At 51.5% G+C, this 25,329-nt stretch overlaps 1 protein-coding gene and 1 non-coding gene across 5 annotated transcripts; one reads left to right on the top strand and one right to left on the bottom strand.

Moving 5' to 3' along the window:
• The first annotated feature begins 572 nt into the window (after positions 1-572).
• Positions 573-7,605, top strand: LOC137334764 (zinc finger protein 3-like). Of its 4 annotated transcripts, none has more exons than XM_067999705.1 (2): positions 573-662; positions 6,067-7,605. In XM_067999705.1, exon 2 carries the CDS (start codon positions 6,819-6,821, stop codon positions 7,467-7,469), a length of 651 nt encoding a protein of 216 aa, XP_067855806.1. In that variant the 5' UTR covers positions 573-662; positions 6,067-6,818; the 3' UTR covers positions 7,470-7,605. The 4 variants fall into 4 exon arrangements, with proteins under 4 accessions (XP_067855806.1, XP_067855831.1, XP_067855826.1 ...); XM_067999730.1 differs by lacking the exon at positions 573-662 and adding an exon at positions 665-754; XM_067999725.1 differs by lacking the exon at positions 573-662 and adding an exon at positions 5,127-5,144.
• A 6,797-nt stretch (positions 7,606-14,402) lies between these two features.
• trnas-cga (transfer RNA serine (anticodon CGA)) lies at positions 14,403-14,484 on the bottom strand. Its single transcript has one exon. It is a non-coding gene; the product is annotated as a tRNA-Ser (tRNA).
• Positions 14,485-25,329: the final 10,845 nt, after the last annotated feature.

Here is a 25,329-nt window from a genome sequence, read left to right as displayed (position 1 = left end):
ATGTCCCTTGACTCCTGTCCTCTGATCTTTCCATCCATTCTGCTTCCTGACCCTTCACTCCACAAGGCCTGACCTTGGTGATCTTCTGGATGGGACATATTGCAGACAGAGTGCACCAGCTGACATCGCTCGTGGCGTTTATCATAACTTTCCACTTTAACAAAAACTTGTTGACAACTTTTTAAACACTTCAACAGCCTCTCCGATAGGACAGGGAACAAACGAGGCCTCGCGGGTGTCCCTCAGAATGACAGGCCTGAACTCGAGTTAGAAAACATTGAGCAATTAAACCAGACTGGGTGGTCCTGAGGCGCGAATTAGCAATGGAAACGTGGCGTCCAGTTTACTTCGTATCAAGGCTGAGGGCCCGGGCACTCGGGTTTCTGTATAATCTATGGATTAACCTTCGACCCAAACGTTCACAGGATTAAAAGAATAATTTTCTGTTCACCAATTCGGGCCTCCAATGGCGGTGTATTTACCCAGAATTCGCCGCGCCGTAGAATTTGCCCGAACGATGTCTCTAGGAGCCTAGTGCGCAGGCGCAGACCCGTTGTACCCTGAGCATGCGCAGTGCGAGTGATGGCGATGGACTGAGGCGGAACAGAGGGGTCGGAGGCTGGGAGGAGACGGTGGGCACAGGGGAGGAATTCGACCCGAGGGTGAGCAGGAAGCTTCAGGAACACCTGGTGTCGGCCTGAGGCTCCGAATAAGAGCGCACAGGCCCCGTGTTGACAGCCGGTGACAGGCCCGGGTGAGCGGGTTCACTGGCCGCCATCTTGCTCGAAGAGGTCTTCGGAGATCACGGGGCATGGGCAGCCATTTTGTTATGGGAAAAGAGTGGGCGGGGCTTCAGGGTCCCAGTGACTGGGGACAAAGAGTGGGCGGGGCTTCAGGGTCCCAGTGACCGGGGACAAAGAGTGGGCGGGGCTTCAGGGTCCCAGTGACTGGGAACAAAGAGTGGGCGGGGCTTCAGGGTCCCAGTGACTGGGAACAAAGAGTGGGCGGGGCTTCAGGGTCCCAGTGACTGGGGACAAAGAGTGGGCGGGGCTTCAGGGTCCCAGTGACCGGGAACAAAGAGTGGGCGGGGCTTCACGGTCCCAGTGACCGGGAACAAAGAGTGGGCGGGGCTTCAGGGTCCCAGTGACTGGGGACAAAGAGTGGGCGGGGCTTCAGGGTCCCAGTGACTGTGAACAAAGAGTGGGTGGGGCTTCAGGGTCCCAGTGACTGTGAACAAAGAGTGGGTGGGGCTTCAGGGTCCCAGTGACTGGGAACAAAGAGTGGGCGGGGCTTCAGGGTCCCAGTGACTGGGGACAAAGAGTGGGTGGGGCTTCAGGGTCCCAGTGACTGTGAACAAAGAGTGGGCGGGGCTTCAGGGTCCCAGTGACTGGGAACAAAGAGTGGGCGGGGCTTCAGGGTCCCAGTGACTGTGAACAAAGAGTGGGTGGGGCTTCAGGGTCCCAGTGACTGGGAACAAAGAGTGGGCGGGGCTTCAGGGTCCCAGTGACTGGGAACAAAGAGTGGGCGGGGCTTCAGGGTCCCAGTGACCGGGAACAAAGAGTGGGCGGGGCTTCAGGGTCCCAGTGACTGGGAACAAAGAGTGGGCGGGGCTTCAGGGTCCCAGTGACTGGGAACAAAGAGTGGGCGGGGCTTCAGGGTCCCAGTGACTGGGAACAAAGAGTGGGCGGGGCTTCAGGGTCCCAGTGACTGGGAACAAAGAGTGGGCGGGGCTTCAGGGTCCCAGTGACCGGGAACAAAGAGTGGGCGGGGCTTCAGGGTCCCAGTGACTGGGAACAAAGAGTGGGCGGGGCTTCAGGGTCCCAGTGACCGGGAACAAAGAGTGGGCGGGGCTTCAGGGTCCCAGTGACTGGGAACAAAGAGTGGGCGGGGCTTCAGGGTCCCAGTGACCGGGAACAAAGAGTGGGCGGGGCTTCAGGGTCCCAGTGACTGGGAACAAAGAGTGGGCGGGGCTTCAGGGTCCCAGTGACTGGGAACAAAGAGTGGGCGGGGCTTCAGGGTCCCAGTGACCGGGAACAAAGAGTGGGTGGGGCTTCAGGGTCCCAGTGACTGGGAACAAAGAGTGGGCGGGGCTTCAGGGTCCCAGTGACTGGGAACAAAGAGTGGGTGGGGCTTCAGGGTCCCAGTGACTGGGAACAAAGAGTGGGTGGGGCTTCAGGGTCCCAGTGACCTGGAACAGAGAGTGGGCGGGGCTTCAGGGTCCCAGTGACTGGGAACAAAGAGTGGGCGGGGCTTCAGGGTCCCAGTGACTGGGAACAAAGAGTGGGCGGGGCTTCAGGGTCCCAGTGACTGGGAACAAAGAGTGGGCGGGGCTTCAGGGTCCCAGTGACTGGGAACAAAGAGTGGGCGGGGCTTCAGGGTCCCAGTGACTGGGAACAAAGAGTGGGCGGGGCTTCAGGGTCCCAGTGACCGGGAACAAAGAGTGGGCGGGGCTTCAGGGTCCCAGTGACTGGGAACAAAGAGTGGGCGGGGCTTCAGGGTCCCAGTGACCGGGAACAAAGAGTGGGCGGGGCTTCAGGGTCCCAGTGACTGGGAACAAAGAGTGGGCGGGGCTTCAGGGTCCCAGTGACCGGGAACAAAGAGTGGGCGGGGCTTCAGGGTCCCAGTGACTGGGAACAAAGAGTGGGCGGGGCTTCAGGGTCCCAGTGACTGGGAACAAAGAGTGGGCGGGGCTTCAGGGTCCCAGTGACCGGGAACAAAGAGTGGGTGGGGCTTCAGGGTCCCAGTGACTGGGAACAAAGAGTGGGCGGGGCTTCAGGGTCCCAGTGACTGGGAACAAAGAGTGGGTGGGGCTTCAGGGTCCCAGTGACTGGGAACAAAGAGTGGGTGGGGCTTCAGGGTCCCAGTGACCTGGAACAGAGAGTGGGCGGGGCTTCAGGGTCCCAGTGACTGGGAACAAAGAGTGGGCGGGGCTTCAGGGTCCCAGTGACTGGGAACAAAGAGTGGGCGGGGCTTCAGGGTCCCAGTGACTGGGAACAAAGAGTGGGCGGGGCTTCAGGGTCCCAGTGACTGGGAACAAAGAGTGGGCGGGGCTTCAGGGTCCCAGTGACTGGGAACAAAGAGTGGGCGGGGCTTCAGGGTCCCAGTGACCGGGAACAAAGAGTGGGCGGGGCTTCAGGGTCCCAGTGACCGGGAACAAAGAGTGGGCGGGGCTTCAGGGTCCCAGTGACTGGGAACAAAGAGTGGGCGGGGCTTCAGGGTCCCAGTGACCGGGAACAAAGAGTGGGCGGGGCTTCAGGGTCCCAGTGACTGGGAACAAAGAGTGGGCGGGGCTTCAGGGTCCCAGTGACTGGGAACAAAGAGTGGGCGGGGCTTCAGGGTCCCAGTGACCGGGAACAAAGAGTGGGTGGGGCTTCAGGGTCCCAGTGACTGGGAACAAAGAGTGGGCGGGGCTTCAGGGTCCCAGTGACTGGGAACAAAGAGTGGGTGGGGCTTCAGGGTCCCAGTGACTGGGAACAAAGAGTGGGTGGGGCTTCAGGGTCCCAGTGACCTGGAACAGAGAGTGGGCGGGGCTTCAGGGTCCCAGTGACTGGGAACAAAGAGTGGGCGGGGCTTCAGGGTCCCAGTGACTGGGAACAAAGAGTGGGCGGGGCTTCAGGGTCCCAGTGACTGGGAACAAAGAGTGGGTGGGGCTTCAGGGTCCCAGTGACTGGGAACAAAGAGTGGGCGGGGCTTCAGGGTCCCAGTGACCGGGAACAAAGAGTGGGCGGGGCTTCAGGGTCCCAGTGACCGGGAACAAAGAATGGGCGGGGCTTCAGGGTCCCAGTGACCGGGAACAAAGAATGGGCGGGGCTTCAGGGTCCCAGTGACTGGGGACAAAGAGTGGGCGGGGCTTCAGGGTCCCAGTGACTGGGAACAAAGAGTGGGCGGGGCTTCAGGGTCCCAGTGACTGGGGACAAAGAGTGGGCGGGGCTTCAGGGTCCCAGTGACTGGGGACAAAGAGTGGGCGGGGCTTCAGGGTCCCAGTGACTGGGGACAAAGAGTGGGCGGGGCTTCAGGGTCCCTGTGACCAGGAACAAAGAGTGGGCGGGGCTTCAGGGTCCCAGTGACCGGGAACAAAGAGTGGGCGGGGCTTCAGGGTCCCAGTGACTGGGGACAAAGAGTGGGCGGGGCTTCAGGGTCCCAGTGACCGGGAACAAAGAGTGGGCGGGGCTTCAGGGTCCCAGTGACCGGGAACAAAGAGTGGGCGGGGCTTCAGGGTCCCAGTGACTGGGAACAAAGAGTGGGCGGGGCTTCAGGGTCCCAGTGACTGGGGACAAAGAGTGGGTGGGGCTTCAGGGTCCCAGTGACTGGGGACAAAGAGTGGGCGGGGCTTCAGGGTCCCAGTGACTGGGGACAAAGAGTGGGCGGGGCTTCAGGGTCCCAGTGACCGGGGACAAAGAGTGGGCGGGGCTTCAGGGTCCCAGTGACTGGGAACAAAGAGTGGGCGGGGCTTCAGGGTCCCAGTGACTGGGGACAAAGAGTGGGCGGGGCTTCAGGGTCCCAGTGACTGGGGACAAAGAGTGGGCGGGGCTTCAGGGTCCCAGTGACCGGGAACAAAGAGTGGGCGGGGCTTCAGGGTCCCAGTGACCAGGAACAAAGAGTGGGCGGGGCTTCAGGGTCCCAGTGACTGGGGACAAAGAGTGGGCGGGGCTTCAGGGTCCCAGTGACTGGGGACAAAGAGTGGGCGGGGCTTCAGGGTCCCAGTGACTGGGGACAAAGAGTGGGCGGGGCTTCAGGGTCCCAGTGACTGGGGACAAAGAGTGGGCGGGGCTTCAGGGTCCCAGTGACCGGGAACAAAGAGTGGGCGGGGCTTCAGGGTCCCAGTGACCGGGAACAAAGAGTGGGCGGGGCTTTAGGGTCCCAGTGGGCGGGAACAGAGAGTGGGCGGGGCTTCAGGGTACCAGTGGGTGGGAACAAATAGTGGGCGGGGCTTCAGGGTCCCAGTGGGCGGGAACAAAGAGTGGGCGGGGCTTCATGGTCCCAGTGGGCGGGAGTGAAAATCCTCGACTCATGGATTTTATTCTCTCTCTGCCCACAGTGGGTGTCGAACTGAACCCAACCCGAGGAGAGGGAGAGAGAAAACTGGGAAAGAAATGTTGGAGATGGTGCGATGGATTTGGATTTCAGAGCAGGGAGGAGCGAGAGTGCGTGGGACGGGGATTTACAGGGAGGGTGAGTGGGAGGGGGATTTACAGGGAGGGTGAGTGGGAGGGGGATTTATAGGGAGGGTGAGTGGGACGGGGATTTACAGGGAGGGTGAGTGGGAGGGGGATTTATAGGGAGGGTGAGTGGGACGGGGATTTACAGGGAGGGTGAGTGGGAGGGGGATTTACAGGGAGGGTGAGTGGGAGGGGGATTTACAGGGAGGGTGTGAGGGACGGGGATTTACAGGGAGGGTGAGTGGGACGGGGATTTACAGGGAGGGTGAGGGAGGGTGGGTGTGAGGCACGGGGATTTACAGGGAGGGGGAGGGAGGGTGAGTGGGACGGGGATTTACAGGGAGGGGGAGGGAGGGTGAGTGGGACGGGGATTTACAGGGAGGGGAGGGAGGGTGAGTGGGACGGGGATTTACAGGGAGGGGGAGGGAGGGTGTGAGGGACGGGGATTTACAGGGAGGGGGAGGGAGGGTGAGTGGGACGGGGATTTACAGGGAGGGGGAGGGAGGGTGAGTGGGACGGGGATTTACAGGGAGGGTGAGGGAGGGTGAGTGGGACGGGGATTTACAGGGAGGGGGAGGGAGGGTGTGAGGGACGGGGATTTACAGGGAGGGGGAGGGAGGGTGTGAGGGACGGGGATTTACAGGGAGGGTGAGGGAGGGTGTGAGGGACGGGGATTTACAGGGAGGGGGAGGGAGAGTGAGTGGGACGGGGATTTACAGGGAGGGGGAGGGAGGGAGGGTGAGTGGGACGGGGATTTACAGGGAGGGGGAGGGAGGATGAGTGGGACAGGGATTTCCAGCTTTGGGGGAACAAGACAGGAGAGAATGTTCTCTCGAAACTTCAATTGTCTGTTCTGAATTTCTATCCTGTATTTCCAGCGATGAACTTTTGTAAACTCCTTTTACAGGGTATTCGACGGGGAGAATTCGCAGACGGGAAACTCAAACCAAACATCACCTCAAGATCTGACCGAGTCACTCGATTCATCAGGACCTGAATATCATTGGCCTTTGAATATTGAAGGAGAAATGTTTGTCTGTTCTGTCTGTGGGAAAAGATTTCAAACATCAGTGTGACTGGGAAAAGATTTCAAACATCAGTGTGACTGGGAAAGACCGAGACACACCCCCCCGAGTGAGAGTGTTCCAGTGCACTGACTGTGGAAAGAGCTTTAACCAGTTACACAGCCTGAAAAAACATCGCACCATTCACAGCGGGGAGAAACCGTCCACGTGTTGTGTGTGTGGACGAGGCTTCAACTGATCGTCCAACCTGGAGAGACACAAAGACACCCGGACCACGGAGAAACCGTGGAAATGTGGGGACTGCGGGAAGGGATTCAATTACCCGTCCCATCTGGAAACTCATCGACGCAGTCACACTGGGGAGAGACCGTTCACCTGCTCCGTGTGTGGGAAGGGATTCACTCACTCATCCCACCTGCTGGCACACCAGCGAGTTCATACTGGGGGGAGACCGTTCACCTGCTCTGTGTGTGGGAAGGGATTCGGTCAGTCGTCACACCTGCTGTCACACCAGCGAGTTCACAGTGAGGAGAGGCCATTCACCTGCTCTGTGTGTGGGAAGGGATTCACTCAGTTAGCCAAATTCCAGACACACCAGCAAGTTCACTCCAGGGAGAGGCCGTTTTCCTGCTCCATGTGTGAGAAGGCTTTCACCGTGTTATCCAACCTGCTGACACACCAGCGAGTTCACTCTGATGAGAGACCTTTTAAATGTTCTGACTGTGAGAAGAGCTTTAAAAGAACAAATGATCTTCTGCAACACCAGCGCAGTCACACTGGGGAGAGACCGTTCACCTGCTCCGTGTGTGGGAAGGGATTCACTCGGTCATCACACCTTCTGTCTCACCAGCGAGTTCACGCTGATGAGAGACCTTTTCAATGTTCTGACTGTGGGAAGAGCTTTAAAAGCACAAACGAACTGCTGAAACACCAACGCACTCACACTGGGGAGAGACCGTTCACCTGCTCCGTGTGTGGGAAGGGATTCACTCGGTCATCCAGTCTCATTGAGCACCAACTTGTTCACTCTGACAAGAGACCTTTTCAATGTTCTGACTGTGGGAAGAGTTTTAAAAGCAGAAATGATCTGTTGAAACACCAACGGACTCACACTGGGGAGAGACCGTTCACCTGTATTGACTGTGGGAAAGGATTCACTCAGTCATCACACCTGCTGAGACACCAGCAAGTTCACACTGGGGAGAGGCCGTTCACCTGCTCTGAGTGTGGGAAGGGATTCACTCAGTCATCCAGCCTACTGACACACCAGCGAGTTCACATGTGACTACAGGGGTTGGATTCTGCTGTTATTGTTGCTGTTAAATCACATCCAGGAGTGAACCATGTTCATTCTGATAGTTGAGGTTTGTTTCTGCTGGAGTTTGATCTGTATCTATGTCCAATAAATCAGTGTTGTTTCACACAGTGTTTGGAATCCTTGATATCTCTATGACGAGAGCTGATTGAGGTCTTGTTACAAAGCGAGTGGAATCCACCCTAGAGCTGAGTTCCCACAACTTTTTAAAAGATGGATTTACAAGATGTCCAAGTCTGATGGGATAGAACATTGTATTATATCACAGGCTTCACTTCAATCAGCCTGAGTAGTGAGTCCCTGTAATATCGGAATTTAACCGATAGGAAATATTCTGATAATCTGTTATTGTCACAGAGCAAAGCAGCAGTGCTACTTTAACATCAATTTAATCAAACTCAATGGGCAATCCGATCTCCAAAGGGAAACGTCTCCTGAAAGCTGACTGTGTCGGCAGTTTGACAGCTCATTTCTCACTGAGTGTGTCAGAATGAAAAGCCTTAAAAACAGCCAATGTTTCACAGAGAGAGATGTCACCAGATCAAAGGACATTGGTGGAGTTTAATGGGCAGTTTGTGTCACTGGGCTAAAGGAGGCTATTTTTAACAGACTGTCCATGCTCCTCACTAACCCCCACCTTCTCTCTACCACACTATTGATGGATACTGCTGACCTTTCCGCTCTTGTCCCTCCTACACCCCTAATACACGGCCCTACACCATCTCCCTCCCCCTACATCTTCACTGTGCTGAAATCCACACTGTCCTGATCTGCTCCTTGCTCTCTGCCTTGATCCTAAAACTGCTGAACTCAGTCTTCCCCTCCTGAAGTCTACAGGCTGTGAAACAGAAGCCTGGTGTCCCCCAGACCCTACTCCTGGATTTGTCTCCCCATCCCTCCTCTTTTGACCCTTGGTTGTGTTCCACACTCTGGGCCTTGGCCCTTCCCTTGGAATTATCACTATGAGCAGGTGGGACTTGTTTTTGGAGAGAGGATATCCCAGCTCTTCAGCTTTAAAGGGACAAGAAGAGGACCAGATGGGCTGAATGGCCCATATATCAATGCAGTGCCGAGCAACCAACCTCCCTGAGGCCTGCTCATTAAGGGCTGGGTTCAGCTCAGTGCTGTTACAGGAAGGGAAACAGGAGCAGGATTTGACCCGTGTGGAGTTCAGGATTAATGGGGAGGGGTACAGGATCAAGTTATACCTGATTGAGCAAGGAATGTCACTGTCCCAAACACTCCCTATCCCTCAGTATCTGTGTCTGGGGGAGAAGTTGATGGGTTTGTGTTACCTTCTTCAGGTGAATCTCTGTGCTCATCGAGGTGATGGATGTCAGTGCCGGGGAATGGGACATTTTATCAGTCAGAGCACCTATCGACACGATGGGCCGAAGGGCCTCTATCCGTGCTGTATGACTCTATGACTCTTGTCAGCATCTGGGCCTCCCAGGTTTAGGTACAGAGTAAAACTCCTTCTACACTGTTCCATTAAACACACCCAGGTCAGGGACAGCACAGTTTTACTCTGCATGTAACCCATGGTATACCTGGTGGGAGTGTTTGATGGGACAGTGTAGAGGGAGCTTTACTCTGTATCTAACCCGTGCTGTACCTGACTGGAGTGTGTTTCAAGCAGACACTAGATGCTCAAAATGCCCCATTCTCTGGCACCTTGATGAGATCAACATTTAATCCAAAGATAAGAGAAATCTATCAGTTTCTCCCCCGGACACAGATCTGGAAGGACAGTGAGTGTCCCTCACATTTCTGTCCAGTGTGCTCGATATTTCATCCCAGGATCTGAATCTTTTGGTGATGATTTGAATTTGATTCCCTCTAGTTACTGACACTCAGACCAGTGGAAATAGTTGTTCCTGCTTTTCCTGATCATATTTTGAACATCTCCCTCAGATCTCCTCTTACCTTTCTTTGTTCTAATGAAAAGAGCCCCAGTTTCTCTAATCTCTCTGCATAACTAAAGCCTCTTGTACCTGATATCATCTCAGTGAATCTCTTCTGCACCCTCTCCGTGGCCTTGACATCCTAGTGTAAGATCCCCAACACTTTACAATATTCTAACTGCAGCCTAACAATGATTTGTCCAGGTTTAAGCAAGTTTGCTGATAATACAAACATGGGTGGGAAAGTAAGCTGTGAAGAGAACACAAATAGTCTGCGAAGGATATAGACAGGTTAAGTGAGTGGGCAAGAAGGTTGCAGGCGGAGTATAATGTGGGGAAATGTGAAGTTATTCACTTTGGTAGGAAGGATAGAAAAACAGAATATTTTTTAAATGGTGAGAAACTATTAAATGTAAACTATTAAATGAGATTTGAGTGTCCTCGTACAAGAAACACAAAAAGTTAACATGCAGGTGCAGCAAGCAATTATGAAGGCAAATGGCATGTTGGCCTTTATTGCAAGGGGGTAGGAGTACAAGAGTAAAGAAATCTTGCTACAATTGTACAGGGCTTTGGTGAGACCACATCTGGAGTACTGCGTACAGTTTTGGTCTCCTTATCTAAGGAAGGATATACTTGCCTTAGAGGTAGTGCAACGAATATTCACTGGATTGATTCCGGGAATGAGAGGGTTGTCCTATGAGGAGAGATTGAGTAGAATGGGCCTGTATTCTCTGGAGTTTAGAACATTGAGAGGTGATCCCGTTGAAACATATAAGATTCTGAGATGGCTTGACAGGATAGACGCTGAGAGATTGTTTCCCCTGGATGGCGAGCCTTGAACTAGGGGACATAGTCTCAGGATAAGGGGTCGGCCATTTAAGACTGAGATGAGGAGCAATTTCTTCACACAGAGAGTCGTGAATATTTGGAATTCTCTACCCCTGAGGGCTGTGGATGCTGAGTCATTGAATATATTCAAGGCTTAGATAGACAGATTTTTGGACTCTAGGGGAATCAAGGAATATGGTAATCGGACAGGAAAATGGTGTTGAGGCCAAAGATCAGCCATGATCTTATTGAACGGTGGAGCAGGCTCAGGGGGGCCACATGGCCGACTCCTGCTTCTATTTTTTATGTTCATATGCAAACAAATCGAAACATATCAATTGGCTTCCTATTGTGTAGATGCCAATGGTGTCACTCGAGAATAACAAGTTTGACCAGCTCTCTCTTATCAAACGAAGGAAACAAAGATAATCTCATTGACTGTTGAATTACTTTGGATGCCTTTGACCTTGCTACTTGATAAACAATCAACAAAGACAGTCAGTCTAGGGAAGGATCAATCAAGTACAAGGAAGTCACACTTCACTCTACACAAGGACACAGTAATCTGCATTTGATCAGTGGATGGGAGGAATGTCACAAATGGTTCATGTGAACAAGGCCGTTTCAAAGCTAGTTGTTTTTGAATATTGTTTGAGTGACAAACGAGACACTCAGTCTATGTGTGTTAAATAGGTTTCGGAGGGTGTGTCCAAAGTATGAGGAAAAGTGGCATAGAAAGTTCATGCTTTTTGCTGTTAGTGGGGTACAATACTGAAGGAGATGTCTCTACTGTACCCAGAGACAGACTGGAATTAAACAACGCATGTTAACATTTGGTTGTACTCTGTTCGACTGCTGTCCATGCTGAACTTAATAAAGGATAGACTTTCTTTTAATTGGAAGAAGGTTACTGTATTCTGTTTACTACTCATATTCGGTAACATTGGCGAGCATCAGGCTGTCTGGACACAACATAAGCATGACTTCGGCAGAGTTGCTAATCTGGAGGTAGCAGTAAATGGGGATGATCCCCCACCTCAGAAACAATACCCCAATCCCAAAGAACCAGAGCAAATGACAAGGGAAGTCATTGAATCATTGCTGGAACAGGGGATTTTACGGACCTGTGTCCCCGGGAACAATGCTCCTATTTGACCAGGACGAAAGCTGGATGGCTCATGGCAACTGACTATCGATTACCATCAGCTAAATAAGTATACCCCGCCAGCAGCTCTACTGGTGACGAGCCACCCCAATATGATGTACAAACTAAGGGGAACTACTACAGTATATTCCACCTTAGATATCTCTAATGGTTTCTGGAGGATTCCGTGCACCCAGATAGCCAGTATAAACTTGCATTCACTTTTGGAGAGCAGCCGTACACCTGGGTGAGATTGCCTCAGGGTTCCACAATCCACCGACACTCTTTCATCAGTGTACGGCGGATATGTTGCCATCCTGTTCACAACCGGATGATGTGATTCTATATGTCGATGATCTATCACTTCAGTTGGAATCCATTGAGGAACATTATCTCCTCCAGGAAGAGATTTGGGGTCTTCTATAAGGACTGAGTCCCAGTAAGGACGATGCATTGACGGAATGGGATTCCAAGTCACTTCAGTCCTTTGGGAACCTGAGAAAGGCCCTTACACAGGCCCCTGCTCTGCCTAGTCCGGACCATCAGAGCCCTTTATCATGGAAGTAGCGATGTCAGAACAATGTATCTCTGCAGTGGTGATGCAGGATGTGCACGGTAAATGTAATTTGGTGAGATACTTTCCCGCACCCGTACGCCGGTGGAACGATCTTTCGACCAATGCACAAAGCAAATTTTGGGAGTGTCTTGAATGATTAAACACACTGAATATATAGTTGGATTTAATCATTCCCCATACACTGCATACCCCCGTGTCATTACGAGTGAAGGGTCAGGTGACAGCGGGAGGAGCAGGAGCAGGAGGAGGAGGAGGAGGAGCAGCGGGAGGGGGAGGAACAGCGGGAGGAGCAGGAGGAGGAGCTGCAGATGCCATGTCCGCGTACGTCCTGCTGGGTCCTGGCACCAGCGAAGGTGAAGTTGCCATAACTGTGGAATGAAATGGGGCAGGTGGAACATGTTTCAGTGTGGGTGCAGATGGGGAACAGTGATCGTAATATCATTTGGTTTCAATTAAATGTGAAAATACTTAACTGGAGTTTGGATAATTTCAGTGAGTTAAAGGGGGATCTTGCCCTGGTGGATTGGAATCAAAAATTAGTAGGCAAAACAGTAATTAAACAATAAGAGGCTTTCAAGGGGGAGTTTGTTCAGGTATAGAGTGGAATGTGTGTAGACCTAGACAGCTACCTTGATGCTTTATAATGGTTGTATGTGCTACTTGCTCCCTTTGCTTCATGCTTGCTTATGCACCCTGTTTTAAATAAAGCAAGTTGTGAACCACCACTCTATTACCGGGTCGAGTAATCCACATATTCATTGAGTTGCTTCATGCTATGTGCTCTTTTTGACTTTTTTTATTCGTTCATGGGATGTGGGCGTCGCTGATGAGGCCGGCATTTATTGCCCATCCCTAATTGCCCTTGAGAAGGTGGTGGTGAGCCGCCTTCTTGAACCGCTGCAGTCCGTGTGGTGACGGTTCTCCCACAGTGCTGTTAGGAAGGGAGTTCCAGGATTTTCACCCAGCGACGATGAAGGAACGGCGATATATTTCCAAGTCGGGATGGTGTTTGACTTGGAGGGGAACGTGAAGGTGGTGTTGTTCCCATGTGCCTGCTGCTCTTGTCCTTCTAGGTGGTAGAGGTCGCGGGTTTGGGAGGTGCTGTCGAAGAAGCCTTGGCGAGTTGCTGCAGTGCATCCTGTGGATGGTGCACACTGCAGCCACTGTGCGTTGGTGGCGAAGGGAGTGAATATTTAGGGAGGTGGATGGGGTGCCAATCAAGCGGGCTGCTTTGTCCTGGATGGTGTTTAGCTTCTTGAGTGTTGTTGGAGCTGCACTCGTCCAGGCAAGTGGAGTGTATTCCATCACACTCCTGACTTGTGCCTTGTAGATGGTGGAAAGGCTTTGGGGAGTCAGGAGGTGAGTCACTTGCCGCAGAATACCCAGCCTCTGACCTGCTCTTGTAGCCACAGTATTTATATGGATGGTCCAGTTAAATGGAGGCACAGAAAGATCCAAAAGAGGACAATTCAACACGGCTTCTGCACCTTTAATTCAGCTCAGTATTTTGTGATTCGAAATCACTTTTATTTGTAATAGATAACAGACTGACCCAGAGACTCCCTCACACAGCGTGAGACTCGGGCAGGACTCGAACCCTGCTCCTGAGATTAAAAGGATCACACAATACGAACTAACTGCAGGAATGGCCTCAACTCCACATAATCGGTGAGACTCGGTTACAGCCTTACTTGGCGAGTGGTGCAGACAGATTTTGTATCACTGCTTCTCGTTATTCACCAGAATATGAAGAAACATTTATCAGTAAACAGACACAGGTAACGCAGTGTAATAAAACACACCGTGGGATACTGGAGAATAACGAATGGATTCGATTGGAATGTTGAATTTGCATCGGATAAAACACCGAGGAATCAGCAACTAAAATTGGGATTCCCTTCACTATATTGATCTCAAAGAGAGAACAAATAAAAATCAATGGAAAAGAAGAAAATGACGGACCTCCACAGATGCTGCCTCATTTGCTGAGCTTTTCGAGCATTTCCTGATTTCACATCAGTGATATTCGAGTTGTGGATTTCTTTTTAAACGGAGCAGTTTTTTTCTGCAATTAATTAAAGTAACAGTTCCGGGTATAATAACTCATTCCACAAAAGAACTGCTCTGAAATTTATTCCATTCCACTTTAACAATGGGCGGGTTTAGTTCGAATTCCGCATTTCCCTCCAAACATTGTCGTGCTCTTTATTAAAATATATTTACAGGCCATTTTGTGTGTTTATTTCTCACTAAGCTTTGCATTTTATTTAGTGACAGAAAGCCGAAAAAGTACGAATTGACCCCAAAATACGATTGGTGTTTTCAATTACACGCTTTGTGTCAATCTGGTTGATAAAATGTTGCGGACGGAATTCTGAGCAGTTTCGGGCCCAGTGATCTCCAGAGGGAGCGGATTAAAGAATTTAAAAGACTGAGCCGCAAACATCCGCTGCGAGCAGGGTTCGAACCTGCGCGGGGAATCCCCATTGGATTTCGAGTCCAACGCCTTAACCACTCGGCCATCGCAGCTACACAGGAGACGCGCCTAATACACAGCTGCACTGTGAGAAAAACCATTTCACTGCTTCACTGATAATCAATTTACTGGAAGTTCACAGAATCTCAGCGAACATTACAATAATGACCCCTCCGATATTCACCAGCAATATAAGATGTTGAGAACAGTATGGAATATTCTGCAGGATATGATTATGAAGAGCAGGAATATTGTATTCTGCTCCTGGATAACATGGATCAGCCTCAGACTCCGCTTCTTCTCCGCTAAAACCACATTTCCTGTGTATTTCGCCCCAGAAACTCGCATTATCGGGGCACAAAGTAAATACCTGCCGAAAGACTCAGAGTGGGAATTAGATCAGTGAAATGCTGAGTCTCACTAATACAGATGATCGGAAACACAACATGTCTAAAGGAATCAGGTTTGTCAAGTATGGAGGGTTTTTATTGAATCAGGTACAAAAAGAGTTAAATGAAACAGAATGAAATGAGCTGCCGAGTGCGGGCTCTTTGAAAGATCTGTCCAATTAATCCCACTCCCCGGCTCTCTCCCCACAACCCTGGAATTTATTTCCTTTTCAAGAAACAGTCCTTTATGGAACTTTATAAAAGGCGTGTGTGAGTATTAATATCACCCTGCTTTGGGACACCTCGTCTAAATTGTTCCCGGACAGTCAGGGCAGGAGAGAGGCTGACATTAAACAATCTTTATAAGAAAGACAAGTCTGTGAATCTCCCCCAACCCTTATTCCCGGGTCAGACTCCACCCTTTAGGCATCAATGAGTAATTTATATAAAACCATCGGGCGGTCTCTGTGCTCCTCTCACCCATTAATCCTAATCTACAATCAGTTTCTAATCTCGGGACAGGGTTTCTCGCCTCCATTGAACATTCCTTTCTCTGCACCTTCCGACAGGATCTCTCAGTTTCTCCGCCTTTGTTGACGAGAGTTGGAATTGGTCTTGTTAACCCCATAATTACCGCACCTGTCCGTCAGTGTTCGGCCTCACTGCCATCTCACCTTGCTCACTATTAGTAAAATTCCAAAGCCCTGAAGTAAACCAGTCTGTTGTCTCCATGGATGTTCACTGATCCCCGTGTGTTTTCATTCACGGCACTTTTCATCCCACTCTTCAGAACCTAATTTTACTGGAATAGAATGAGTGTGGTGTATTTCGGAAGGTTGCGGAGAAAGGCAGAATTTGATCTATTAATAACTGTCAGTTAAAAAAAAATTGAAAGCGGAGCAGGAGCCTGTGCGATGCCGCTGTACAGTGTGTGATGGACAGTGTGTGATGGACATTGTGTGATGGACACTGTGTGTGATGGACAGTGTGTGATGGACAGTGTGTGTGATGGACAGTGTGTGATGGACAGTGTGTGATGGACAGTGTGTGATGGACAGTGTGTGGTGATGGACAGTGTGTGATGGACAGTGTGTGGTGATGGACAGTGTGTGGTGATGGACAGTGTGTGGTGATGGACAGTGTGTGATGGACAGTGTGTGATGGACAGTGTGTGATGATGGACAGTGTGTGGTGATGGACAGTGTGTGATGGACAGTGTGTGATGGACAGTGTGTGATGGACAGTGTGTGATGATGGACAGTGTGTGGTGATGGACAGTGTGTGGTGATGGACAGTGTGTGATGGACAGTGTGTGGTGATGGACAGTGTGTGATGGATAGTGTGTGATGGACAGTGTGTGGTGATGGACAGTGTGTGATGGACAGTGTGTGGTGATGGACAGTGTGTGATGGATAGTGTGTGATGGACAGTGTGTGGTGATGGACAGTGTGTGATGGACAGTGTGTGGTGATGGACACTGTGTGATGGATAGTGTGTGATGGACAGTGTGTGGTGATGGACAGTGTGTGGTGATGGACAGTGTGTGATGGACAGTGTGTGTTGATGGACAGTGTGTGGTGATGGACAGTGTGTGATGGACAGTGTGTGGTGATGGACAGTGTGTGGTGATGGACAGTGTGTGGTGATGGACAGTGTGTGGTGATGGACAGTGTGTGATGGACAGTGTGTGATGGACAGTGTGTGATGATGGACAGTGTGTGGTGATGGACAGTGTGTGATGGACAGTGTGTGGTGATGGACAGTGTGTGGTGATGGACAGTGTGTGGTGATGGACAGTGTGTGATGATGGACAGTGTGTGATGGACAGTGTGTGGTGATGGACAGTGTGATGATGGACAGTGTGTGATGATGGACAGTGTGTGATGGACAGTGTGATGATGGACAGTGTGTGGTGATGGACAGTGTGTGGTGGACAGTGTGTGATGGACAGTGTGTGATGGACAGTGTGTGATGATGGACAGTGTGTGATGGACAGTGTGTGGTGATGGACAGTGTGTGGTGATGGACAGTGTGATGATGGACAGTGTGTGGTGATGGACAGTGTGTGGAGATGGACAGTGTGTGGAGATGGACAGTGTGTGGTGATGGACAGTGTGTGATGGACAGTGTGTGATGGACAGTGTGTGATGGACAGTGTGTGATGATGGACAGTGTGTGATGGACAGTGTGTGGTGATGGACAGTGTGTGGTGATGGACGGTGTGTGGTGATGGACAGTGTGATGATGGACAGTGTGTGGTGATGGACAGTGTGTGATGGACAGTGTGTGATGATGGACAGTGTGATGATGGACAGTGTGTGATGATGGACAGTGTGTGATGGACAGTGTGTGGTGATGGACAGTGTGTGGTGATGGACAGTGTGTGTGATGGACAGTGTGTGGTGATGGACAGTGTGTGGTGGACAGTGTGTGGTGATGGACAGTGTGTGGTGATGGACAGTGTGTGGTGATGGACAGTGTGTGATGGACAGTGTGTGATGGACAGTGTGTGATGGACAGTGTGTGGTGATGGACAGTGTGTGATGGACAGTGTGTGGTGATGGACAGTGTGTGATGGACAGTGTGTGGTGATGGACAGTGTGTGGTGATGGACAGTGTGTGATGGACAGTGTGTGTTGATGGACAGTGTGTGGTGATGGACAGTGTGTGGTGATGGACAGTGTGTGGTGATGGACAGTGTGTGATGGACAGTGTGTGATGGACAGTGTGTGATGATGGACAGTGTGTGGTGATGGACAGTGTGTGATGGACAGTGTGTGGTGATGGACAGTGTGTGGAGATGGACAGTGTGTGGTGATGGACAGTGTGTGATGGACAGTGTGTGGTGATGGACAGTGTGTGGAGATGGACAGTGTGTGATGGACAGTGTGTGGTGATGGACAGGTGTGGTGATGGACAGTGTGTGATGATGGACAGTGTGTGATGGACAGTGTGTGGTGATGGACAGTGTGTGATGGACAGTGTGTGTGATGGACAGTGTGTGGTGATGGACAGTGTGTGATGATGGACAGTGTGTGATGGACAGTGTGTGGTGATGGACAGTGTGATGATGGACAGTGTGTGATGATGGACAGTGTGTGATGGACAGTGTGTGATGGACAGTGTGTGGTGATGGACAGTGTGTGGTGATGGACAGTGTGTGGTGATGGACAGTGTGTGGTGATGGACAGTGTGTGATGATGGACAGTGTGTGATGGACAGTGTGTGGTGATGGACAGTGTGTGATGGACAGTGTGTGATGGACAGTGTGTGGTGATGGACAGTGTGTGGTGATGGACAGTGTGTGGTGATGGACAGTGTGTGGTGATGGACAGTGTGTGATGATGGACAGTGTGTGATGGACAGTGTGTGATGATGGACAGTGTGTGATGGACATGTGTGTGATGGACAGTGTGATGATGGACAGTGTGTGGTGATGGACAGTGTGTGGTGGACAGTGTGTGATGGACAGTGTGTGGTGATGGACAGTGTGTGATGGACAGTGTGTTGATGGACAGTGTGATGATGGACAGTGTGTGGTGATGGACAGTTGTGTGTGGACAGTGTGTGATGGACAGTGTGTGGTGATGGACAGTGTGTGATGGACAGTGTGTGGTGATGGACAGTGTGTGATGGACAGTGTGTGGTGATGGACAGTGTGTGATGGACAGTGTGTGGTGATGGACAGTGTGTGATGATGGACAGTGTGTGATGGACAGTGTGATGATGGACAGTGTGTGGTGATGGACAGTGTGTGGTGGACAGTGTGTGATGGACATGTGTGGTGATGGACAGTGTGTGGAGATGGACAGTGTGTGGTGATGGACAGTGTGTGGTGATGGACAGTGTGTGATGGACAGTGTGTGATGGACAGTGTGTGATGGACAGTGTGTGTGATGGACAGTGTGTGATGGACAGTGTGTGATGGACAGTGTGTGATGGACAGTGTGTGGTGATGGACAGTGTGTGATGGACAGTGTGTGATGATGGACAGTGTGATGATGGACAGTGTGTGATGATGGACAGTGTGTGATGGACAGTGTGTGATGGACAGTGTGTGGTGATGGACAGTGTGTGGTGATGGACAGTGTGTGGTGATGGACAGTGTGTGGTGATGGACAGTGTGTGGTGATGGACAGTGTGTGATGGACAGTGTGTGATGGACAGTGTGTGGATGGACAGTGTGTGATGATGGACAGTGTGTGATGATGGACAGTGTGTGTGAAGTGTGATGATGGACAGTGTGATGATGGACAGTGTGTGATGGACAGTGTGTGATGGACAGTGTGATGATGGACAGTGTGTGATGGACAGTGTGATGATGGACAGTGTGTGATGGACAGTGTGTGATGATGGACAGTGTGTGGTGATGGACAGTGTGTGATGGACAGTGTGTGATGGACAGTGTGTGATGGACAGTGTGTGAGTGGACAGTGTGTGATGAGGACAGTGTGTGATGGACAGTGTGTGGTGATGGACAGTGTGTGTGGTGATGGACAGTGTGATGATGGACAGTGTGTGATGGACAGTGTGTGATGGACAGTGTGTGGTGATGGACAGTGTGTGGTGATGGACAGTGTGATGATGGACAGTGTGTGTGATGGACAGTGTGTGGTGATGGACAGTGTGTGATGGACAGTGTGTGATGGACAGTGTGTGGTGATGGACAGTGTGTGGTGATGGACAGTGTGATGATGGACAGTGTGGTGATGGACAGTGTGTGATGATGGACAGTGTGTGGTGATGGACAGGTGTGTGGTGATGGACAGTGTGTGATGGACAGTGGTGTGATGGACAGTGTGTGGTGATGGACAGTGTGTGGTGATGGACAGTGTGTGATGGACAGTGTGTGATGGACAGTGTGTGGTGATGGACAGTGTGTGGTGATGGACAGTGTGATGATGGACAGTGTGGTGATGGACAGTGTGTGATGATGGACAGTGAGTGTGATGATGGACAGTGTGTGGTGATGGACAGTGTGTGATGGACAGTGTGTGATGGACAGTGTGTGGTGATGGACAGTGTGTGGTGATGGACAGTGTGATGATGGACAGTGTGTGATGGACAGTGTGTGATGATGGACAGTGTGTGATGGACAGTGTGTGTGATGGACAGTGTGATGATGGACAGTGTGTGGTGATGGACAGTGTGTGTGATGGACAGTGTGTGGATGATGGACAGTGTGTGGTGATGGACAGTGTGTGATGGACAGTGTGTGGTGATGGACAGTGTGTGATGGACAGTGTGGAGATGGACAGTGTGTGATGGACATTGTGTGGTGATGGACAGGTGTGTGATGATGGACAGTGTGTGTGATGGACAGTGTGTGATGGACAGTGTGTGGTGATGGACAGTGTGTGATGGACAGTGTGTGGAGATGGACAGTGTGATGATGGGACAGTGTGTGATGATGGACAGTGTGTGATGATGGACAGTGTGTGATGGACAGTGTGTGGTGATGGACAGTGTGTGTGATGGACAGTGTGTGGTGATGGACAGTGTGATGACAGTGGTGATGGACAGTGTGTGATGGACAGTGTGTGATGGACAGTGTGAGATGGACAGTGTGATGAGGACAGTGTGTGATGGACAGAGTGTGGTGATGGACAGTGTGTGATGGACAGTGTGTGATGGACAGTGTGATGATGGACAGTGTGTGGTGATGGACAGTGTGTGGTGATGGACAGTGTGTGATGGACAGTGTGTGGTGATGGACAGTGTGTGATGGACAGTGTGTGTGATGGACAGTGTGTGGTGATGGACAGTGTGTGGTGATGGACAGTGTGTGGTGATGGACAGTGTGTGGTGATGGACAGTGTGTGATGGACAGTGTGTGATGGACAGTGTGTGATGGACAGTGTGTGGTGATGGACAGTGTGTGATGGACAGTGTGATGATGGACAGTGTGGTGATGGACAGTGTGTGGTGATGGACAGTGTGTGATGGACAGTGTGTGATGGACAGTGTGTGATGGACAGTGTGCGGTGATGGACAGTGTGTGGTGATGGACAGTGTGTGATGGACAGTGTTTGGCTGATGGACAGTGTGTGTTGATGGACAGTGTGATGATGGACAGTGTGTGATGGACGAGTGTGTGGTGATGGACAGTGTGGATGATGGACAGTGTGTGATGGACAGTGTGTGATGGACAGTGTGTGATGGACAGTGTGTGATGGACAGTGTGTGGTGATGGACAGTGTGTGATGGACAGTGTGTGGTGATGGACAGTGTGTGGTGATGGACGGTTTGTGTGATGGACAGTGTGTGGTGATGGACAGTGTGTGATGGACAGTGTGTGGTGATGGACAGTGTGTGGTGATGGACAGGTGTGTGATGGACAGTGTGATGATGGACAGTGTGTGATGGACAGTGTGTGATGGACAGTGTGTGGTGATGGACAGTGTGTGGTGATGGACAGGTGTGGTGATGGACAGTGTGTGGTGATGGACAGTGTGTGATGGACAGTGTGTGGTGATGGACAGTGTGTGGTGATGGACAGTGTGTGGTGATGGACAGTGTGTGATGATGGACAGTGTGTGATGGAATGGACAGTGTGTGATGGACACTCAGCCAGCTGCCCCCCCCCCCCCCCCCCCCCCCCCCCCCCCCCCCCCCCCCCCCCCCCCCCCCCCCCCCCCCCCCCCCTCCGACAGAAGGACAGTGTGTGATGGACAGTGTGTTGATGGACAGTGTGTGATGGACAGTGTGTGATGGACAGTGTGTGATGGACAGTGTGTGGTGATGGACAGTGTGTGTGATGGACAGTGTGTGGTGATGGACAGTGTGTGATGGACAGTGTGTGGTGATGGACAGTGTGTGGTGATGGACAGTGTGTGTTGATGGACAGTGTGTGTGATGGACAGTGTGGTGATGGACAGTGTGTGGTGATGGACAGTGTGTGATGATGGACAGTGTGTGATGGACAGTGTGTGGATGATGAGGACAGTGTGTGGTGATGGACAGTGTGTGATGGACGGTGTGTGATGATGGACAGTGTGTGATGGACAGTGTGTGATGGACAGTGTGTGGTGATGGACAGTGTGTGGTGATGGACAGTGTGTGGTGAAGGACAGTGTGTGATGGACAGTGTGTGATGATGGACAGTGTGTGATGGACAGTGTGTGATGGACAGTGTGTGGTGATGGACAGTGTGTGGTGTTGGACAGTGTGTGATGATGGACAGTGTGTGATGGACAGTGTGTGGTGATGGACCAGTGTGATGATGGACAGTGTGTGATGATGGACAGTGTGTGGTGATGGACAGTGTGTGGTGATGGACAGTGTGTGATGGACAGTGTGTGATGGACAGTGTGTGATGGCAGTGTGATGATGGACAGTGTGTGGTGATGGACAGTGTGTGATGGACAGTGTGTGATGGACAGTGTGATGATGGACAGTGTGTGTGAGATGGACAGTGTGTGGTGATGGACAGTGTGTGGTGATGGACAGTGTGTGATGATGGACAGAGTGTGATGGACAGTGTGATGATGGACAGTGTGTGATGGACAGTGTGTGGTGATGGACAGTGTGTGGTGATGGACAGTGTGTGTGGTGATGGACAGTGTGTGGTGATGGACAGTGTGTGGTCGATGGACAGTGTGTGATGGACAGTGTGTGATGGACAGTGTGTGATGGACAGTGTGTGGTGATGGACAGTGTGTGATGGACAGTTGTGATGATGGACAGTGTGTGATGGACAGTGTGTGATGGACAGTGTGCGGTGATGGACAGTGTGTGGTGATGGACAGTGTGTGATGGACAGTGTGTGGTGATGGACAGTGTGTGGTGATGGACAGTGTGATGATGACAGTGTGTGATGGACAGTGGTGTGGTGATGGACAGTGTGATGATGGACAGTGTGTGATGGACAGTGTGTGATGGACAGTGTGTGATGGACAGTGTGTGATGGACAGTGTGTGAGTGATGGACAGTGTGTGATGGACAGTGTGTGGTGATGGGACAGTGTGTGGTGATGGACGGTTGTGTGATGGACAGTGTGTGGTGATGGACAGTGTGTGATGGACAGTGTGTGGTGATGGACAGTGTGTGGTGATGGACAGTGTGTGATGGACAGTGTGATGATGGACAGTGTGTGATGGACAGTGTGTGATGGACAGTGTGTGGTGATGGACAGTGTGTGGTGATGGACGGTGTGTGGTGATGGACAGTGTGTGGTGATGGACAGTGTGTGATGGACAGTGTGTGGTGATGGACAGTGTGTGGTGATGGACAGTGTGTGGTGATGGACAGTGTGTGATGATGGACAGTGTGTGATGGACAGTTGTGATGATGGACAGTGTGTGATGGACAGTGTGTGATGGACAGTGTGTGGTGATGGACAGTGTGTGGTGATGGACAGTGTGTGGTGATGGACAGTGTGTGATGGACAGTGTGTGGTGATGGACAGTGTGTGGTGATGGACAGTGTGTGGTGATGGACAGTGTGTGGTGATGGACAGTGTGTGTGTGAGTGGACAGTGTGTGGTGATGGACAGTGTGTGTGATGGACAGTGTGTGGTGATTGGACAGTGTGTGATGATGGACAGTGTGTGGTGATGACAGTGTGTGATGGACAGTGTGTGGTGATGGACAGTGTGTGATGGACAGTGTGTGGTGATGGACAGTGTGTGATGGACAGTGTGTGTGATGGACAGTGTGTGGTGATGGACAGTGTGTGGTGATGGACAGTGTGTGGTGATGGACAGTGTGTGATGGACAGTGTGTGGTGATGGACAGTGTGTGATGGACAGTGTGTGATGGACAGTGTGTGGTGATGGACAGTGTGTGGTGATGGACAGTGTGTGGTGATGGACAGTGTGTGGTGATGGACAGTGTGTGATGGACAGTGTGTGGTGATGGACAGTGTGTGGTGATGGACAGTGTGTGTGATGGACAGTGTGTGGTGATGGACAGTGTGTGATGATGGACAGTGTGTGTGATGGACAGTGTGTGGTGATGGACAGTGTGTGGTGATGGACAGTGTGTGATGACAGTTGATGGACAGTGTGTGTGATGGACAGTGTGTGGTGATGGACAGGTGTGGTGATGGACAGTGTGTGGAGATGGACAGTGTGTGTGATGGACATGTGTGTGATGGACAGTGTGTGATGGACAGTGTGTGGTGACAGTGTGATTGGACAGTGTGTGAGATGGACAGTGTGTGATGGACAGTGTGTGATGGACAGTGTGTGGTGATGGACAGTGTGTGATGGACAGTGTGTGTGATGGACAGTGTGTGGTGATGGACAGTGTGTGATGGACAGTGTGATGATGGACAGTGTGTGGTGATGGACAGTGTGAGTGTGATGGACAGTGTGTGGTGATGGACAGTGTGTGTGATGGACAGTGTGTGATGGACAGTGTGTGGTGATGGACAGTGTGTGTGATGGACAGTGTGTGTGATGGACAGTGTGTGATGGACAGTGTGTGGTGATGGACAGTGTGTGATGGACAGTGTGTGATGGACAGTGTGTGGTGATGGACAGTGTGTGATGGACAGTGATGACAGTGTGTGGTGATGGACAGTGTGTGATGATGGACAGTGTGTGATGGACAGTGTGTGATGGACAGTGTGTGGTGATGGACAGTGTGTGATGGACAGTGTGTGTGATGGACAGTGTGTGGATGGACAGTGTGTGGTGATGGACAGTGTGTGATGGACAGTGTGTGGTGATGGACAGTGTGTGATGGACAGTGTGTGATGGACAGTGTGTGATGGACAGTGTGTGGTGATGGACAGTGTGTGGTGATGGACAGTGTTGTGATGGACAGTGTGTGATGGACAGTGTGTGATGATGGACAGTGTGTGGTGATGGACAGTGTGTGGTGATGACAGTGTGTGATGGACAGTGTGATGATGGACAGTGTGTGATGATGGACAGGTGTGGTGATGGACAGTGTGATGATGGACAGTGTGTGATGGACAGTGTGTGGTGATGGACAGTGTGTGGTGATGGACAGTGTGTGATGATGGACAGTGTGTGATGGACAGTGTGATGATGGACAGTGGTGATGAGTGTGTGATGGACAGTGTGTGGTGATGGACAGTGTGTGTGATGGACAGTGTGTGATGATGGACAGTGTGTGATGGACAGTGTGTGATGGACAGTGTGTGTGATGGACAGTGTGTGTGATGGACAGTGTGTGGTGATGGACAGTGTGTGATGATGGACAGTGTGTGATGATGGACAGTGTGTGATGACAGTGGATGGAGTGTGTGGTGATGGACAGTGTGTGTGATGGACAGTGTGGTGATGGACAGTGTGTGGTGATGGACAGTGTGGTGATGGACAGTGTGTGATGATGGACAGTGTGTGGTGATGGACAGGTGTGGTGATGGACAGTGTGTGGTGATGGACAGTGTGTGGTGATGGACAGTGTGTGTGATGGACAGTGTGTGGTGATGGACAGTGTGTGATGATGGACAGTGTGTGGTGATGGACAGTGTGTGATGATGGACAGTGTGTGGTGATGGACAGTGTGTGGTGATGGACAGTGTGGTGATGGACAG

This window comes from Heptranchias perlo, chromosome 2, assembly GCF_035084215.1.
Source record: "Heptranchias perlo isolate sHepPer1 chromosome 2, sHepPer1.hap1, whole genome shotgun sequence".
Classification (NCBI taxonomy): domain Eukaryota; kingdom Metazoa; phylum Chordata; class Chondrichthyes; order Hexanchiformes; family Hexanchidae; genus Heptranchias; species Heptranchias perlo.
Note: the sequence above shows the minus strand (reverse complement) of the source record. Positions and strands in the feature narration are given on the sequence as shown.

Bases quoted from the DNA above. Each gene is read 5' to 3' on its own strand.
- LOC137334764 (XM_067999705.1), top strand. From the start codon at position 6,819: ATGTGTGAGAAGGCTTTCACCGTGTTATCCAACCTGCTGACACACCAG.